Raw genomic sequence first — 17,516 nt, 5'->3', positions numbered from 1 at the left:
GTCACTGGCATGTTATTTGTGTCTTCCACTGTGAAGACCAACCCAAAAAACCTGTTCAGTTCCTCAGCCATTTCCTCATCTCCCATTATTAAATCTCCCTTCTCATCCTCTAAAGGACCACTATTTGCCTTCTTTTTTGTTTTATATATTTGTAGAAACTTTTACTATCTGTTTTTATATTCTGAGCAAGTTTACTCTCATAATCTATCTTACTCTTCTTTATAGCTTTTTTAGTAGCTTTGTGTTGCCCCCTAAAGATTTCCCAGTCCTCTAGTCTCCCACTAATCTTTGCCACTTTGTATGCTTTTTCCTTCAATTTGATACTCTCCCTTATTTCCTTAGATGTCCACGGTCGATTTTCCCTCTTTCTACCGTCCTTCCTTTTTGTTGGTATAAACCTTTGCTGAGCACTGTGAAAAATCACTTGGAAGGTTCTCCACTGTTCCTCAACTGTTTCACCATAAAGTCTTTGCTCCCAGTCTCCCTTAGCTATTTTAAATTCCACCATATTGTGATCGCTCCTTCCGAGAGGATCCCTAACTATGAGATCATGAATCAATCCTGTCTCATTACACAGGACCAGATCTAGGACCGCTGTTCCCTCATAGGTTCCATTTCATACTGCTCGAGGAAACTATCGCGGATACATTCTATAAACTCCTCCTCAAGGCTGCCTTGACCGACCTGGTTAAACCAATCGACATGTCGATTAAAATCCCCCATGATAACTGCTGTACCATTTCTACAATCATCCGTTATTTCTTTGTTTATTGCCTGCCCCACCATAATGTCACTATTTGGTGGCCAACAGGCTACTCCTATCAGTGACATTTTCGCCTTACTATTCCTGATTTCCACCCAAATGGATTCAACCTTATCCTCCATAGCACCGATGTCATCCCTTACTATTGCCCGGATGTTATCCTTAAATAACAGAGCTACACCACCTCCCTTACCATCCACTCTGTCCTTCCGAATAGTTTGATAACCTCGGATATTTAACTCCATGTCGTGACCATCCTTTAATCATGTTTCAGTAATGGCCACTAAATCATAGTCATTCACGATGATTTGCGCCATCAACTCATTTACCTTATTCCAAATACTATGAGCATTCAGGTAAAGTACACTTATGTTGGCTTTTTTACCTCTGCTTTGACTCTTAACACCTCAATCAGTAACCTCTCCTAAGTTATATTTCCTCTTAACTTTTCTCCTAATTTTCCTTGTCGTTGAACCTATATCTTCTTGGAACAACCTGCCGCGTCGCTTACCATTAATGTTTTTATTTCCCATTTTATTCCTTTTAGTATTACTGGTCCTATTCACTGAGCTACCCTCAGTCACTGTGCCTTGTACTGTCGCCCTTTTTGATTTTTGACTACGGCTTCTCTGCCTTACACTTTCCCCCTTACTGCCCTTTGTTTCTGTCCCTGTTTTATTACCTTCCAACTTCCTGCATCAGTTCCCACCCCCCTGCCACATTAGTTTAAAACCTCCCCAACAGCTCTAGCAAACACCCCTCCTAGGACATCGGTTCCAGTCCTGCCCAGGTGCAGACGTGCTGTTCGGTGAATTGGACATTCTAAATTCTCCCTCTATGTACCCGAACAGGCGCCGGAATGTGGCGACTTGGGGATTTTCACAGTAACTTCATTGCAATGTTAATGTAAGGCCACTTGTGATTATTATTATTAACTTCCCCCTGTGTTTATATTACTCACAATTCTGGTCTCTCGCTGATCTCTCTCTCTCTGTGATGCAGGATGATGACATTTAAAGCCATTGCTCAAATCTTTGTCTTGGGCTGTACTTGGATTTTGGGAATTGGGAATGTTCCAGGAGGCAATGTTGTGATGTTCTCTATATTCACCATCATCAACAGTTTACAGGGCACCTTCATCTTCATCCTCCTTTGTGTGTTAAATCCCAAGGTATGTGGTGTACAATAAAAGGTTAATGGTTCTGTTAATGATCAAGTCTCCAAGTGAGCAAAATGCAGAATAATCTGTGTCCAAGAAAACCGTTTATTACCATGAGGTCTTTGTAAAAGAGCTCTAATGATTTGTTTAAGAAACACAATGTGACAACTGTGCCAAGTTGCCCGTAGACTAAGGAAATCCTCATCAAGACATGGTAGCCAGATCGAAAAAGAATGTTGTCTCAGTTAGTCACAAGGCGATGTTAAACTGAGGCTTCTTCTGTCCTCTGAGAAAGACCTCAACAATCCCATGACACTATTCTGAAGACATTCAGAGCAGTTCTCCCTGGAGTTTGAGCCAATATGTATCCCTCAATCAATGTCACAAAAGCAGATTACATATCATTATCACACTGCAGTTTGTGGGAGCTTGCTCCATGCATATTAGCCACTCTGTTTCCCACATTGCAACAGTGACAACATGTCAAAATGACACCATTGGCTGTGATGAGCTTTGGGTAGTCCTGACCACATGAAAGCACGATAAAAGTGCATGTCTTTATTTCATGCAAACATCTCCAAACTTCCAGTATTAAAGTGGGCATCTCACAAAGACTTGTAGTAAGTGTCATGTTATGTACTCTGGGATAACACAGGCTGCAACTGGATGCAGCTTTAACCAAAAGATACTCCAGAACTTGAAGTTAGTTCAATCTGATTTATTGAACAGTTAGCACAGTTCTTTATGAGTTCAACTCTCTGCTAACCTAAGTGTGGTTACTCTGTCTGACTGAACAGACTAGCTCTTAGCCACGTGCTGGAGGTGTGACACTGTATATATACTCTGACTCACTCTGTAGATGTTCATCAGTGGAAAGAGGCGGAGTGTGAGTGCCTCGTGCCTTTTATAGTGAGATACCACCCCTGAGTGTCCTGCATGCTCATTGGGCATGTCCTGTTCCCTGTGTTCATTAGGTGCCTGTCTGTGCCTGTCTGTATATCATTATCTGCATGTCTGCATATCATGACATCTCCCCCCCCTTTTTTTTAATGGTTTTTTGGCACATGGGAACATACTTACATGTGGTGGCAAATATTAACGTATTTACATGTGAAGACTTTTGTCTAATGTGAGAAAACAGAACATAGCAAACAAAACAAATGTTCATAAGTCCAGTCCCTGGGCTTGCATCTGATCCTTGCCAACCGCCGGAGAGGTGGTGGTGGGGACGACGGCGCCTTGACAGGTGGGATGGAAGCCTGACTGGTGGCCTCATAGTTCGAGCTATCAAGAGGTGGCAAAACAACGGACGAAAACAGCTGTTGCGAGCAGGCAACCTTGCGCAGTGCCCGTCTGTTTCGTCGTACAACAGAACAATCAGCCATACGTACAACATACGAGCGAGGCGCAGCCTGTCGAACAACGACAGCTGGAGCAGACCAGCCACCATCCGGCATCTTGATACTGACAGTGTCTGCCGGGGATAACACGGGCAAATCGGTGGCATGAGCATCATAGCCCTGCTTTTGCTGGTTTCGGAGCTGCTGCACCTTCTGCAGCACCGGGAGGTGATCCAGGTTGGGCAAGTGTATGGCTGGAAGTGTCGTCCACAGGTCCCTGTTCATCAGGAGTTGAGCCGGCGAAATGCCAGTGGGGTCACCCTGTATGCAAGCAGCGTGAGGTAGACGTCAGAAGCAGAATCCACGGCCTTGCAGATGAGCTGTTTCACAATGTGCACCCCTTTTTCAATCTTCCCATTGGACTGCGGATAGTGTGGGCTGGAAGTGGCATGGTGAAATGGTATGACTTGGCAAACATAGACCCCTCGTGGCTGTTGAAGCACGGGCCATTGTCACTCATGACAGTGAGTGGGATACCATGCCTGGAGAACGTCTCCTTACAGGCCTTGATGACAGTCCGAGATGTGAGGTCTGAGAGCTTCACAACTGAAATGAAATGAAATGAAAATCGCTTATTGTCACGAGTAGGCTTCAATTAAGTTACTGTGAAAAGTGTCGCCACATTCCGGCGCCTGTTCGGGGAGGCTGGTACGGGAATTGAACCGTGCTGCTGGCCTGCCTGGGTCTGCTTTAAAAGCCAGCGATTTAGCCCAGTGAGCTAAACCAGCCCCAACTTCAGGGTAGTTGGAGAAATAGTCAATAATCAACACGTAGTCACGACCATTCGCACGAAAGAGTCGATGCCAATCTTGGACCACGGGGAAGTCTCGATTTCATGCTGCTGGAGTGTCTCCTTGTTTTGCACTGGCTGGAAGCGTTGACAGGTTCGAGATGTCCTGACTACTACCGGGCCAGTAGACAGCCTGCCTGGCTCTGCGTCTGCACTTCTCGATGCCCAGGTGTCCCTCATGGATTTGGCGGAGCATCAAGCTCTGGAGACTGAGTGGAGTGACACGCCTGTCCAGCTTGGGGAGGATACCATCAATCACCATCAGGTCGTCCTTTACATTGTAGAATTGAGGGCACTGCACTTTCTGTCAGCCATTGGCGAGGTGGTGCATGACACGCTGCAAGAGGGGGTCTTTGGCTGTCTCCTCGTGGATACGAACCACCTTCTCATCAGATGCCGGGAGGGTGCTAGCACACAGCTGCACCTGTGATTCAATCTGGCGGATGATTTCCAGCAGTTCACTAGGCAATGTGATGAAGTGGGATAATGCATCAGCGATGATAAGCTCCTTGCCATGTGTGTACACTAAATCAAAGTCGTACCTTCTGAGTTTGAGGAGGATGCGCTGCAACCGAAGCTTCATGTTGTTCAGGATAATGTGGACCAGAGGCCTATGATCCGTCTCGACAGTGAATGTCGGCAGGCCGTAGACACAGTCGTGAAACTTGAGAATGCCAGTGAGAAGACCCAGGCATTCCTTCTCTATTTGCGCATACCTTGTTTCAGTGGGCGTCATGGCCCTCGATGCGTAGGCTACCGGTGCCCAGGATGAAGTGCCATTGCGTTGAAGCAGCACCGCACCGATGCCATCCTGGCTCGCATCTGTCGAGATCTTCGTCTCCCTGTCTGGCTCGAAAAATGCCAAGATGGGTGCCGTGGTGAGCTTGGCTTTCAGCTCCAACCACTGCCTGATGTGCTGCCTTCCACTCAAAGGCAGTGGACCTTTTCACCAGGTTTCGTAGGGCTGTGGTATGTGAGGCCATGTTTGGGATGAACTTGCCCAGAAAATTGACCATGCCCAGGAAGGGCAGCACCGCCTTCTTGTCTTCAGGGACCTTCATGGCTTTGATGGCCTTGACCTTGTCTGTGTCCGGGCGCATGCCCTGCTGAGAGATCTGGTCACCTAGGAACTTGAGTGTCGACATGCCAAACATTTGGACCTGTTCAGCTTCAGGCCATTGGCATGGACACGGTGGAATACCTGCTGGAGACGGGAAACATGCTCTTCAGGGGTCGTGGACCATATGATGATGTTGTCCACATACACACGAACCCCTTCAATGCCTTCCATCATCTGCTCCATGATGCGATGGAAGATCTCCGATGCCGAGACAGTGCCAAACGGCATGCGAGTACAGTAGTATCTGCTAAACGGTGTGTTGAAGATGCAGAGCCTTCTGCTGGACTCACCCAGCTGGATTTGCCAAAATCCATGTGATGCATCTAACTTGGTGAAAAAATGTGCGTGTGCCATCGCACTGGTGAGTTCCTCCTGCTTCGGGATGGGGTAGTGTTCACGCATTATATTCTTATTGAGATCCTTGGGATCAAAGCAAATGCGCAGGTCTCCCGAAGGCTTTCTAACACATACCATCGAGCTGACCCAGTCAGTCGGTTCGGTTACCTTGGAAATGATGCCCTGTTGCTGAAGATCCTTGAGCTGTGCCTTCAAGCGCTTCCTCAGTGGAGCCGGGACCCGGCGTGGAGCGTGGACCACTGGCTTGGCATCAGGTCGTAGCAGAATCTTGTATCGATATGGCAGGGTGCCCATCCCGTCGAACATATCCGGATACTGAGCGAGGATGTCGTCAATGCCGGCCTGAAGATCCACATTGGAAGATGTCGTTGTGTAAACTCGCTGCACGAGGTTCAGCTGCTTGCAGGCCTGCGCGCCAAGCAGGGATGCCCTGTCTGGCTTGACAATTTCAAAACGTAACCGTGCAAGGGTGCTCCGGTTGGAGACGAGTAGATGGCAGGATTCCAGTCCCGTGATGGCATTTCCATTGTAGTCCAGGAGCCTGCAGGCTGCTGGAAGGATCTTGGGGGGCTACTTGATGCGTTTGAAATCTGCCTGTGAGAGGAGGTTGGCAGAGCACCTGTGTCCAGCTTAAACTGGATGGAGCAGTGGTTGATCTGCATCATCACACTCCAGTCGTCCACAGAATCCACAGCGAGGATGGATTGAATTTGTGATGAGTTGAATGTGACATATTCACATTTGGTAATGATGCCCACACAGTAGGCAGAGTCCAAGCATTCTTCCTCTGGATCCGTTGTGCTGCCAGCATCAGAATCCTGTAATCGTTGTTGCACAATCTGAACACGCCGTCGTCGGAATTGGGAGCTGGTGGTGCAGACCTGCACAAGACTGCATAGTGTCCAGGCTTCCTGCAGTTTAAACATTGCCTGCCTCTTGCAGGGCAGTGTTTCTTTAAGTGGGCGTTGCTGCAGTTCGTGCAAGTCATGACGTTGGCGTCCTGACGCTGCACGCGTCGTCGTCGCACATGCGCAGTGTGGGTGTCGGCCGCTTCATTTTCCCATTCGCAAAGCGCATGCGTGGGGCCCTGGGAAAAGCGAGCGAAATGGCCGCTTTCACCAATGCTGAGGCGCTGCATCCGGGAGATGGCCTGCGCACTCTCTGCCTCGTTGGAGGCAAGTTTCTCATTTTCAGACAATTTGTACTGGGCATAGCGATTTTTAGCGTGCTCATGCACTGTGCATGTTTCAATCGTGACTGGCAGGGTCATATGCTTGATTTTCAGTAGCTGCTCTCTCAGAGGATCAGAGTGAACTCCAATAACGATTTGGTCTCTGATCATGGAGTCAGCAATATCACCAAAGTTGCAGGACAGCGCTAGCGGACAGAGGTTAGTTAAGAAGGAGATGAAAAATTCATCTTTGCCTTGTAGACGCTGTTTGAATATGTAGCGCTCGAAGAGTTCATTGGTGTCCACTTCACAGTGACTGTCAAACTTGTCCAGGATGGTCTGAAACTTTGTCTTGTCCTGGTCTTCGTAAAGTGAAAAGAGTTGAAGAGTTTGATGGCTTGATCACCCACTGTTGAGAGGAGAAGCGTGGTCTTCCTTGCATCAGACACACCCACGAGGTCTGAAACTTCGATGTACAGCAGAAACTTTTGCTTGAATGTCTGCCAGTTAGCACTGAGATTGCCAGAGGTCCCGAGCTGGTGAGGAGCCTGAATCTTTTCCATGGTGCCGGGATACATTTGCTGGTCGTCACGGAACGGACTGAGGTAAACCACCTAGATTAAGCAGTCTCCTGGTAGCATGTCGTGTTATGCACTCTGGGATAACACAGGCTGCAACTGGATGCAGCGTTAACCAAAAGATACTCCAGACCTTGAAGTTTGTTCAATCTGATTTATTGAACCAGTAGCACTGTTAGCACAGTTCTCTATGAGTTTGACTCTCTGCTAACCTAAGTGTGGTTACTCTGTCTGACTGAACCAGACTAGCTCTTAGCCACGTGCTGGAGGTGTGATATGGTACATACACCCTGACTCACTCTGTAGATGTTCATCAGTGGAAAGAGGCAGAGTGTGAGTGCCTCGTGCCTTTTATAGTGAGATACCACCCCTGAGTGTCCTGCCTGCTCATTGGTCATGTCCTGTTCTCTGTGTTTATTAGCTGCCTGTCTGTGCCTGTCTGTATATCATTATCTGTATTTCTGCACATCATGACAGTAAGCAGAGAAAGTACAATTCATTGCATATCAACAAGGGTGGCACAGCAGCACTGCTGCCTCACAGCACCAGGAACGCCAGTTCCATTCTGGCCTCGGGTCACTGTCTGTGTGGAGTTTGCACGTTCTCCCCTTGTCTGCGTGGGTTTCCTCCGGGTGCTCCGCTTTCCTTCCACAGTCCAAAGATGTGCAGATTAGGTGGATTGGCCGTGCTAAATTGCCCCTTAGTGTCCAAAGGTTAGGTGGGGTTACGGCAATAGGTCAGGAGAAGGGTCAAGGTATGCTGCTCTTTTGGAGGGTTGGTGCAGACTCCACGGGTGAAGGCCTCCTTTGGCACTGTAGGGATTCTATAAGGAGCAGCCGTAGGTCATTCAACCCCTTGAGCTTAGTCCACAATTTAACAAGATCCTGGCTGATCTGATAGCTACCTCAAATCTGCACCTTTCCTACTTCCGATAACCTAGCACCCCCTTGTTTCCCAAGAATGTATTCACATCTGCCTGAAAAATTTTCCACGATGTGGAGATGCCGGTTTTCAACTGAGGTGGGCACAGTAAGAAATCTTACAACACCAGGTTAAAGTCCAACAGCCCGACTGATCACTCACCTGATGAAGGAGCTGCGCTCCGAAAGCTAGTGATTCCAAACGAACCTGAGGAAGGAGCTGTGCTCCGAAAGCTAGTGATTTCAAACAAACCTGTTGGACTTTAACCTGGTGTTAAAAATTTTCAAAAACTCTGATTCCACCGCCTTCTCAGGAAGAGAGTTGCAAAGGCGACCACCCTCTGAGAGAAGGAATTTCACCTCATTTCCGTTTTAAACAGTGACAGTGCAGGAAATACCAGTCACAGGGCTTTGACCTGCATTACATAAAGAAATAAAGACTTACATGGTTCCCGTGTCTTTCACGATAGCAGGACAGCCCAAAACATTTTACAGCCCATGTAATATATTGACATTACTGGGCTCAGTTTTCCTTTTAGGACAAGATCCTGATGTTGGGGTCAAATGCGGTTGCTGAGCCGTACCGTGTCAGGAATGCTCACTCAACACAATCTTTGTAGGATTGACTAACTAATGACCCGAGGGCTCGCTGACAATCTATTAAGGATAGATGGGCACAGTGGTTAGCACAACTGCCTCACAGCACCAAGGACCCAGGTTCAATTCCAACCTTGCATCATTGTCTGTGTGGAGTTTGTTCGTTCTTCCTTTGTCTGCGTGGGTTTCCTCCGGGTGCTCAGGTTTCCTCCCACAGTCCAAGATGTGTGGGTTAGCTGGATTGGCCGTGATAAATTGCCCCTTAGTGTCTTGGGATGTGCAGGTTAGGTGATGGGATTATGGGGATAGGGCGGAGCGGACATGGGTAAAGTGCCCTTTCGAAGGGTCGGTGTAGACTTGATAGGCCGAATGTACTTTTTCTGTACTGTAGGTGTTCTACGATAGTATTCTTCTCTGATATTGAGCAGGCACCCGTCACTGGGGCCTTCCAGCACTGAGAGGGCCTGCAGCCTGCCGATGAAGGTAAGGGAGAGAGAGGAGGCCTCTCAGCACCTTTCAAATTGTTGAAATTAAAAATGGCTACAGCTGCATGACCACTATTGTGGAGGGAAACAGGCTAAAGCTGCATCTATTTCAAAGTTGGCTGTGGGAAGGGCGATACGGAGTGCTGTGAAAAGCCCCTAGTCGCCACATTCCGGTGCCTGTTCGGGGAGGCTGGTACGGGAATTGAACCATGCTGCTGGCCTGCTTTAAAAGCCAGCTATTTAGCCCAGTGTGCTAAACCAGCCCCAGGTGGGTGAGGGATTGCGTCTGTCGACATGAAAATTCCACTTGATTCACAAAAGATGCCTTCATCGGCCCCTGAATTGCCTTAATTTTCTACATGTCACTTGCGGGCAGGTAGCCACTGTACCTCTACCCAGCTTCTTTGGAAATGACCTGGAAGCAGGAAGATGCCAGCAATCCGGTACGCCACTATCCCCCAGCAATTTATCAGCTTCAAGTCACAACCCATCTAACTTCATCAATCCAGCTCATAAGTCACTGCATAAATTAACTATATTTAAATCCCATCTAATTTATGCCAAGAGCAGGTTTACTCTGAACATTATTCACATGACAAGGTCACATATTGAGCACAAATTCCTAATTGTTCGATTTTGGTTACATGTCGCTGAATTGCTGACTGTGTGTTGCATTGTGAATTAAGGTGAGGGCCGAGTATCGAAAATTCTTTGCCAGGATGTGTAAGGCAAAGGACACAAGGGCTTCACTGACGGATGCTGGCAACACAATGATAACCATGTCGGTAAGTGGGCTTTGGCTGGCATCTTAAATCAACAATCACCCTGTAAGACGTAGCTATAATTATATATATATATATATATATATATGTAGATTTTATTTATCCATGGAACGTGAGCATCGCTGGCTGGGCCAGCATTTATTGCCCATTCCTGAGAATATTTAAGAGTCAACCACACTGCTGGTGGTTCTGGAGTCACGTGTAGACCAGACCAGGTAAGGATGGCAGATTTCCTTACCGAAAGGGCATTACGATAATCAACAATGATTTCATGGTCATCATTGAGACTTTTCATTCCAGATTTTTATTGAATTCAAATTCACCATCTGCCCTGGTGAAATTCAAACCCAGGTCTCCAGAAAGTTACCCTGGGTCCCTGGATTACAAGTCCAGCAATAATACTATTACGCCACTGCCTCCCCAATTCAGGAAATGTACTGGCAAAAAGATAATCCATGAGGACTACTTCAATAAGTCAAAGTCAGAACGAGATTATTAATTTCTACAATAATCAATTGCAATAAACTCAAACAGTGGTTTAAAACCTAACTTGGACTATAGTAAAGTCGCCATATTTCCCATGACTGGATGGGGGCGTGCTCAGTGACTTCTTTTCTTGCAGCCTTTGGTTTTTGGATCTTCTTCTCTGTTTTTCTCTCTCTCGCTCTCCCTTGCCTCGAGTCTTGTTTGCGCATGTCTTCATTTCTCCACTGCACAAATCTGTTTGGGGAGCTCTCTTTCATCCTGGCACTTATCCAATTGACCCCTCCTGGCCAGTAAGGTACTAGATAGTAAACTCAATGGGACTAAGGGGAAGAGTAGACAGGGAAGAGATGAAGAACGCAAAGGGACAGGTGGTCTGAGTTGCACCTGTTTCAATGCGAGAAGTGTAGCAGGTAAGGCAGATGAACTTAGGGCTTGGATTAGTATCTGGGAATATGATGTTATTGGTATTACGGAGACTTGGTTGAGGGAAGGGCAAGATGGCAACTAAATTTCCCAGGGTATAGATGCTTCAGGAGGGATAGAGAGGGAGGTAAAAGGGGTGGAGGAGTTGCATTACTGGTCAGAGATGATATCACAGCTATGATTAAGGAGGGCACAATGGAGGATTCGAGCACTGAGGCAATATGGGTAGAGCTAAGAAATAAGGAGGGTGCACTAATATTGTTGGGACTTTACTACAGGCCTCCCAAAAGCAAGCATGAAGTAGAGGTACAAATATGTAGACAGATTATAGAAAAATGTAGGAGCAATAGGGTGGTCGTGATGGGAGATTTTAACTTCCCCAACATTGAATGGGACTCATGTAGTGTTGGAGGTATAGATGGAGCAGAATTTGTAAGGAGCATCCAGGAGAGTTTTTTAGAGCAGTATGTAAATAGTCCAACTCGGGAAGGGGCCATACTGGACCTGGTATTGGGGAATGATCCCGGCCAGGTGGTTAAAGTTTCAGTCGGTGATTACTTTGGGAATAGCGATCACAATTCCGTAAGTTTTAAAATACTCATGGACAAAGACGAGAGTGGTCCTAAAGGAAGAGTGCTAAATTGGGGAAAGGCCCAAGTATAACAAAATTCGGCAGGAGCTAGGGAGTGTGGATTGGGAGCAGCTCTTTAAGGGTAAATCCACATTTGAAATGTGGGAGTCTTTTAAGGAAAGGTTGATTAGAGTGCAGGACAGACATGTCCCTGTGAAAATGAGGGATAGAAATGGCAAGATTAGGGAACCATGGATGACGGGTGGAATTGTGAGACTAGCTAAGATGAAAAAGGAAGTATACATAAGATCTAGGCGACTTAAAACTGATGAAGCTTTGGAGGAATATCGGGAATGTAGGACAAATCTCAAACGCGCAATAAAGAGGGCTAAAAGGGGTTATGAAATATCTTTGGCTTACAGGGTTAAGGAAAATCCCAAAGCCTTTTGTTCATATATAAGGAGCAAAAGAAAGGAGTGGCTCACTCAAAGACAAAAGAGGGAATTTATGCATGGAGTCAGAGGAAATGGGTGAGATTCTTAATGAGTACTTTGCATCGGTATTCACCAAGGAGAGGGACATGACGGATGTTGAGGCTACGGATGGATGTTTAAATACTCTAGGTCAAGTCGGCATAAGGAAGGGGTAAGTTTTGGGTATTCTAAAAGGCATTAAGGTGGACAAATCCCCAGGTCCGGATGGGATCTATCCCAGGTTACTGAGGGAAGCGAGGGAAGAAATAGCTGGGGCCTTAACAGATACCTTTGCAGCATCCTTGAGCACGGATGAGGTCCCGGAGGACTGGAGAATTGCTAATGTTGTCCTTTTGTTTAAGAAGGGTAGCAGGGATAATCCAGGGAATTATAGACCTGTGAGCTTGACGTCAGTGGTAGGCAAACTGCTGGAGAAGATACTGAGGGATAGGATCTATTCACATTTGGAAGAAAATAGACTTATCAGTGATAGGCAGCATGGTTTTGTGCAGGGAAGGTCATGTCTTACAAACCTAATAGAATTCTTTGAGGAAGTGACAACGTTAATTGATGATGGAAGCGCTGTAGATGTCATATACATGGACTTCAGTAAGGCGTTTGATAAAGTTTCCCATGGCAGGTTGATGGAAAAAGTGAAGTCGTATGGGGTTCAGGGTGTACTAGCTAGGTGGATGAAGAACTGGCTGGGCAACAGGAGACAGAGAGTAGTGGTGGAAGGGAGTGTCTCAAAATGGAGAAAGGTGACTAGTGCTGTTCCACAGGGATCTGTGCTCGGACCACTGTTGTTTGTGATATGCATAAATGATCTGGACGAAGGTATAGGTGGTCTGATTAGCAAGTTTGCAGATGATACTAAGATTGGTGGAGTTGCAGATAGCGAGGAAGACTGTCAGAGAATACAGCAAAATATAAATAGATTGGAGAGTTGGGCAGAGAAATGGCAGATGGAGTTCAATCCAGGCAAATGCGAGGTGATGCATTTTGGAAGATCTAATTCAAGAGCTGACTATATGGTCAATGGAAGAGTCCTGGGGAAAATTGATGTACAGAGAGATCTGGGAGTTCAGGTCCATCGTACCCTGAAGGTGGCAACGCAAGTCGATAGAGTGGTCAAGAAGGCATACAGCATGCTTGCCTTCATCGGACGGGGTATTGAGTACAAGAGTTGGCAGGTCATGTTACAGTTGTATAGGACTTTGGTTAGGCCACATTTGGAATACTGCGTGCAGTTCTGGTCGTCACATTACCAGAAGGATGTGGATGCTTTAGAGAGGGTGCAGAGGAGGTTCACCAGGATGTTGCCTGGTATGGAGGGTGCTAGCTATGAAGAAAGGTTGAGTAGATTAGGATTTCACGTTGGAAAGACGGAGGTTGAGGGGGGACCTGATTGAGGTCTACAAAATTATGAGAGGTATGGACAGGGTGGATAGCAACAAGCTTTTTCCAAGAGTGGGGGTGTCAATTACAAGGGGTCACGATTTCAAGGTGAGAGGGGGAAAGTTTAAGGGAGATGTGCGTGGAAAGTTTTTTACGCAGAGGGTGGTGGGTGCCTGGAATGCTTTGCCAGCAGAGGTGGTAGAGGCGGGCACGATAGCATCATTTAAGATGCATCTAGACAGATATATGAACGGGCAGGGAACAAAGGGAAGTAGATCCTTGGAAAATAGGTGACAGGTTTAGATAAAGGATCTGGATCGGTGCAGGCTGGGAGGGCTGAAGGGCCTGTTCCTGTGCTGTAATTTTCTTTGTTCTTGTTCTTTGTTCCCCCAATCATCTTCAGCCTCGGGGTGTTCATGCTTTTCTTGACCAACCAGGAATAGTTTCCGTGGTTGTTACTAACCTTACACATTTATGTATTGCTCTTTGTATTCATCATTGTATCTCAAGGTTTTTACATCTCATAGTTTCTTATCTCGTGGAGTCAGGCATCTACATTCCATTCTTACTCGAGCAGTTTGGCACAGACAGCCTTCAAGGTATCATTTTGTGTTCCAGTGAGCAGCAGAACATGAGATAACGTTCCCCTGGTCACACTGCCTTGGCATCATTCTATACTGTGGCCTATATCCTACGTTCTCCCCCTCCAACATACTACTAAGCCAAGTTCCTAATAAAGTCAGGTATTAGTTTAATAATAAAGTTAGATTTTAACAATTATTATTCTGGTTAGTGACGTATTAATCTTTCATTGTAGAGCTGAAAGCAATGATGAAGCTGCTGTTCTCACTGGCTGTGCTATGGAGATCTAATGGATGAAGAAATTAAGACCACCATCGTCTTTGCTGCAGTGATGAGAATTCTGTTATTGCCGTCTTTTGTCTGATATGTGGTCCTGGACTTAGTCTGGGGGCAATGCAATTAGCAGACTCTATGTTTTATTAACATGATGCTAACTGATTACAAGGTGGTCTCCACACACTGCTGTAGATGGAACTATCTCTCCCCATGCTCTCCAAAAGTGTGGGTTCAATTCCAGTACCGGCTGAGGTTATTCATGAAGGCCTCGTCTTCTCAACCTTGCCCCTCGCCAGAGGTGTGGTGACCCTCACTCAGGTTAAATCACCACCAGTCAGGTCTCAAAAGGGGGGGAGCAGCCTATGAACCTCTGGCACTGTGGGGACATTTACATAAATATCACAAGCCCACTTGCGATCTACTTAAACTTTGGAAAACATTGGAATAAATTCTCCACAAATGCTGCAGTTAGAAATTATAGAACAAATTTAACAATCATATATGGGAAAAAAAAAAAAAATCAGACAAATAGCAAAGAACAAAGAACAAAGAAATGTACAGCACAGGAACAGGCCTTTCGGCCCTCCAAGCCCGTGCCGACCATGCTGCCCGACTAAACTACAATCTTCTACACTTCCTGGGTCCGTATCCTTCTATTCTCATCCTATTCATATATTTGTCAAGATGCCCCTTAAATGTCCCTATCGTCCCTGCTTCCACCACCTCCTCCGATAGCGAGTTCCAGGCACCCACTACCCTCTGCGTAAAAAACTTGCCTCGTACATCTACTCTAAACCTTGCCCCTCTCACCTTAAACCTATGCCCCCTAGTAATTGACCCCTCTACCCTGGGGAAAAGCCTCTGACTATCCACTCTGTCTATGCCCCTCATAATTTTGTATACCTCTATCAGGTCTCCCCTCAACCTCCTTCATTCCAGTGAGAACAAACCGAGTTTATTCAATCGCTCCTCATAGCTAATGCCCTCCATACCAGGCAACATTCTGGTAAATCTCTTCTGCACCCTCTCTAAAGCCTCCACATCCTTCTGGTAGTGTGGCGACCAGAATTGAACACTATACTCCAAGTGTGGCCTAACTAAGGTTCTATACAGCTGCAACATGACTTGCCAATTCTTATACTCAATGCCCCGGCCAATGAAGGCAACCATGCCGTATGCCTTCTTGACGACCTTCTCCACCTGTGTTGCCCCTTTCAATGACCTGTGGACCTGTACTCCTAGATCTCTTTGACTTTCAATACTCTTGAGGGTTCTACCATTCACTGCATATTCCCTACCTGCATTCGACCTTCCAAAATGCATTACCTCACATTTGTCCGGATTAAACTCCATCTGCCATCTCTCCGCCCAAGTCTCCAGACAATCTAAATCCTGCTGTATTCTCCGACAGTCCTCATCGCTATCCGCAATTCCACCAACCTTTGTGTCGTCTGCAAACTTACTAATCAGACCAGTTACATTTTCCTCCAAATCATTTATTTCTACTACAAAGAGCAAAGGTCCCAGCACTGATCCCTGTGGAACACCACTGGTCACAGCCCTCCAATTAGAAAAGCATCCCTCCATTGCTACTCTCTGCCTTCTATGGCCTAGCCAGTTCTGTATCCACCTTGCCAGCTCACCCCTGATCCCGTGTGACTTCACCTTTTGTACTAGTCTACCATGAGGGACCTTGTCAAAGGCCTTACTGAAGTCCATATAGACAACATCTACTGCCCTACCTGCATCAATCATCTTAGTGACCTCCTCGAAAAACTCTATCAAGTTAGTGAGACACGACCTCCCCTTCACAAAACCGTGCTGCCTCTCACTAATACGTCCATTTGCTTCCAGATGGGAGTAGATCCTGTCTCGAAGAATTCTCTCCAGTAATTTCCCTACCACTGAAGTAAGGCTCACCGGCCTGTAGTTCCCGGGATTATCCTTGCTACCCTTCTTAAACAGAGGAACAACATTGGCTATTCTCCAGTCCTCCGGGACATCCCCTGAAGACAGCGAGGATCCAAAGATTTCTGTCAAGGCCTCAGCAATTTCCTCTCCAGCCTCCTTCAGTATTCTGGGGTAGATCCCATCAGGCCCTGGGGACTTATCTACCTTAATATTTTTTAAGACACCCAACACCTCGTCTTTTTGGATCACAATGTGACCCAGGCTATCTACACCCCCTTCTCCAGATTTACACCAACGCACATGATTATCTATATGATTACATATTATATATAACTTAAGAAAACAGCAAGTAGCCACTTTAAAAGGGCATCTGACAACAAGAGTAAACCTTGCAGGAAAGTTGGGCTGCAGATCAGGCCTCAGACATCAATTTATATCAATTGTTGTTCAATGTCCCAGGAGTTGTCATCTTGCTGATGGGATGGGGCAAGCCTGAATGAGATAGAAGCTTCCACCTGCTCCAAAACTCAATCAGAAATGGCTCGTCCACATCCTGTTGACAAGCAACCGCAGGGCCGAGCTTCCCAGAAACAATCTCCAGGATGACCAGCTAGATTCAGTCTGGACACCTAGCCGGAGAATCGCCGGGGGCTGGCATGAATCCCGCCCCCCGCCGGTTGCCGAATTCTCCGGCACCGGATATTCGGCGGGGGTGGGAATCGCGCCGCGCCGGTTGGCCCCCCCCCCCCTCCCCGCGATTCTCCAGCCCGGATGGGCTGAAGTCCCGCTGCTAGAATGCCTGTCCGCCAGCGTAGAATAAACCACCTACCTTACCGGCGGGACAAGGCGGCGCGGGCGGGCTCCGGGGTCCTGGGGGGGGCGCGGGGCGATCTGGCCCCGGAGGGTGCCCGCACGGTGGCCTGGCCCGCGATCGGGGCCCACCGATCCACGGGCGGGCCTGTGCCGTGGGGGCACTCTTTTCCTTCCACCTTCGCCACGGTCTCCACCATGGCGGAGGCGGAAGAGACTCCCTCCACAGTGCATGCGCGGGGATGCCGTGAGCGGCCGCTAACGCTCCCGCGCATGCGCCGCCAGGAGATGTCATTTCTACGCCAGCTGGCGGGGCACCAAAGGCCTTTTCCGCCAGCTGGCGCGGCGGAAATCAGTCCGGCGCGTGCCTAGCCCCTTAAGGTTGGGGCTCGGCCCCCAAAGATGCGGAGGATTCCGCACCTTTGGGGCGGCGCGATGCCGGACTGATTTGCTCCGTTTTGGGC

The 17,516-nt window shown here is 47.4% G+C and overlaps 1 protein-coding gene across 1 annotated transcript in view; it reads left to right on the top strand.

Moving 5' to 3' along the window:
* LOC140403311 (adhesion G protein-coupled receptor E1-like) overlaps positions 1 to 15,037 on the top strand; it is a 331,002-nt gene extending 315,965 nt beyond the window's left edge. The window contains exons 21-23 of the mRNA XM_072491155.1: positions 1,766 to 1,934; positions 10,027 to 10,125; positions 14,291 to 15,037. Of these exons, the coding sequence (XP_072347256.1) occupies positions 1,766 to 1,934; positions 10,027 to 10,125; positions 14,291 to 14,296 (274 nt within the window). The 3' untranslated portion in view covers positions 14,297 to 15,037. The remainder of the gene's footprint in view (positions 1 to 1,765; positions 1,935 to 10,026; positions 10,126 to 14,290) is intronic.
* The last annotated feature ends 2,479 nt before the right edge of the window (positions 15,038 to 17,516 follow it).

Source organism: Scyliorhinus torazame, chromosome 27 (assembly GCF_047496885.1).
Source record: "Scyliorhinus torazame isolate Kashiwa2021f chromosome 27, sScyTor2.1, whole genome shotgun sequence".
Classification (NCBI taxonomy): Eukaryota; Metazoa; Chordata; class Chondrichthyes; order Carcharhiniformes; family Scyliorhinidae; genus Scyliorhinus; species Scyliorhinus torazame.
The sequence above is the reverse complement of the archived record's forward strand: the minus strand, read 5'-3'. Positions and strand labels throughout refer to the sequence as shown.